The 1,977-nt window shown below is 54.3% G+C and overlaps 1 protein-coding gene across 1 annotated transcript; it reads right to left on the bottom strand.

Moving 5' to 3' along the window:
- Window positions 1–338: 338 nt before the first annotated feature.
- Window positions 339–1,688, bottom strand: LOC108525701 (ral-GDS-related protein-like; the record flags this gene model as incomplete). The annotated part of the gene is made up of 3 exons (XM_017866583.1): window positions 339–503; window positions 1,000–1,103; window positions 1,473–1,688. Coding segments are annotated over 3 exons (447 nt in total), but the record flags the coding sequence as incomplete, so codon positions are not given.
- Between the last annotated feature and the right edge of the window lie 289 nt (window positions 1,689–1,977).

Consider the following 1,977-nt stretch of genomic DNA (forward strand, 5'->3'; position numbering starts at 1 on the left):
AGACAGAAGCAGCAGCAGAGGCCTGGCTTCCTGAGGAATTGCTCCCAGTTTGAAGAAGGAAGAAAGTCCCACCTACAGTGACCACCCCCCAGCCTGGAGGAAGCTCCATGCCAGCAGCATGGACCAGCATGGGAGCCAGAGTCCTGCTAATGCTGCAGCTCATCACTCCCGCTCAGCAGCCCAGTAGCCCAGCAGCCATTGCCACATCCCATTTCCAGGGCCTCCTGCCCCTGTGCCCCATGTGCCCATGGACCCCACACCTCTCTTCCTGGTTGCCCAAAGTAGGCATGGAGGGAATTTTCAAGTCCACTTTCTGTAGGTAAGTCAAAATATTACCAAATAACCACTGCACACCACGTCCAATGCCCTTCCAAACTCACTGTTTTCTGTGTCCCTTAAACACTTGTCCGGCATCTCCCAGACTGAACTGTACCTTGATCAGCAGGTCCCTCTTCACTGCAGTGTCTTTTTTGCAGAGTTCTTTTAAATATTTTGTGCTTTTGCTATGGACAGAGGAAAGAAAAAAGGGTAAATTTGGGAATCGGGGGCAGATTTGTGAGTTCCAATCCCTTTTGTTTGAAAACCCAGTGAATCCCAGCTTCCTGTGTGAACGTCTCCAGTGGGGTCCTCTGATGACAAGGGCTCCAGAGGACAGGGGTGGGACCTGTCATGCTCCTCCCCTGGCCCATCTCCTCCCCTGGCCCCTGAGCCCCTGCGTGTTCACAGTTAGCTTCCAGCTGGACACAGTTCCACTGCTGGGTGCAAACACCTGGAAGCCTCCAGTTGGCTCTAGCCTATTCCTGATGGTTGAAAATCCTTAGTCCTGAGTTGGAAATCCTTGCCCTGGAGTCCAGGGCAGCTTAATGACCACACCCAACAGCCCATCCCGGCCTCCAATGTCCCTGGTCTCCAAGAACCTTTCAGAGTCATTGAAGGCACATGGGGAGACCTATGGGTCCCTAGGTCAACACTGGTGCTCCCCTGGAGGCAGCTTCTCACCTGGACACTCCTGCCCACATCTTGTGTAGCCAATGTATTGGGTTACTGCTCAGAGTAGAGACGATGGCATGCACTGAGGAGAATTTGTTGAGGCTTACGCACTCCTGGAGAGGGAAGAGTGAGCTGTGAGGTCCAGAGTTGGAGTCAGACCCACTTCAGCCTCAGCCCCTCTGCTGAGATCTCCCTTCCTGAATAAAGCAGAGGTCCAGGGAACCTCGCGAGGGCACACCTGGAGCTGAGTGAATGTCACTCATCTAGGAGGATTTCAGTTCAACCCAAGGAAGATCCCAGGTCGGAAGTGAGTAGACACCACTGGGCCATGGGGTCAAGGTCAGGGAAGCTCTGGGAAGAAGGGCCTAGGGGATGTGCAGGGCTCAGGCTAGAGATACAGATGCCAATCCTGAAAGCCGATGGAGGAGAAGAGGTAGTTCCCCATTTTAGAGAGGGAATTCAAAGGCCCAACCATGGCTTACCCTGGCCACCTTGATCCAGTGCTCCACCACCCTGGCCCTGTCCTGGGCCCTCATGCTGTGGTCCCCGAGGCAGGAGGTGGTGACACAGTTGGTGAGCCTCTTGAAGTGTGCAATGGTGGCACAAACTGTGGGTGCCACGTGCTCACTCCCCTTCTGATGTCGTTGGCCCCAGATGGAGCCCATGCATTCGTAGAGCTCCACCTTCTTGAGCAGCTCCTTTGGGGAGGAGGAGAGTGTCATGGACTCAGCACATCCCAGATCAGAGTCACCCACAGTACCAGGCAGGAAATGAGCTCACAGTCATCCACAGTCTCTGGCAGGAACAGAGCTGGAGCTCAGAAAGCTTTAAAATATGCTCCAGACTTGTGGGAGTCCTGCGTTTGGTTTTCTGCCACTGAGGACCCTGAATGCATCGTGGCCCAGAACCCAACAAGGGTGGGAAGAGAGAGTGACATTTTCTCCCAGGCCATCCTCACTCCAGGAACTAGAAGGTGGCTCAGACCTG

The sequence above is a fragment of the Rhinopithecus bieti genome, unplaced genomic scaffold (assembly GCF_001698545.2).
Source record: "Rhinopithecus bieti isolate Rb0 unplaced genomic scaffold, ASM169854v2 repeat_8986, whole genome shotgun sequence".
Classification (NCBI taxonomy): Eukaryota; Metazoa; Chordata; class Mammalia; order Primates; family Cercopithecidae; genus Rhinopithecus; species Rhinopithecus bieti.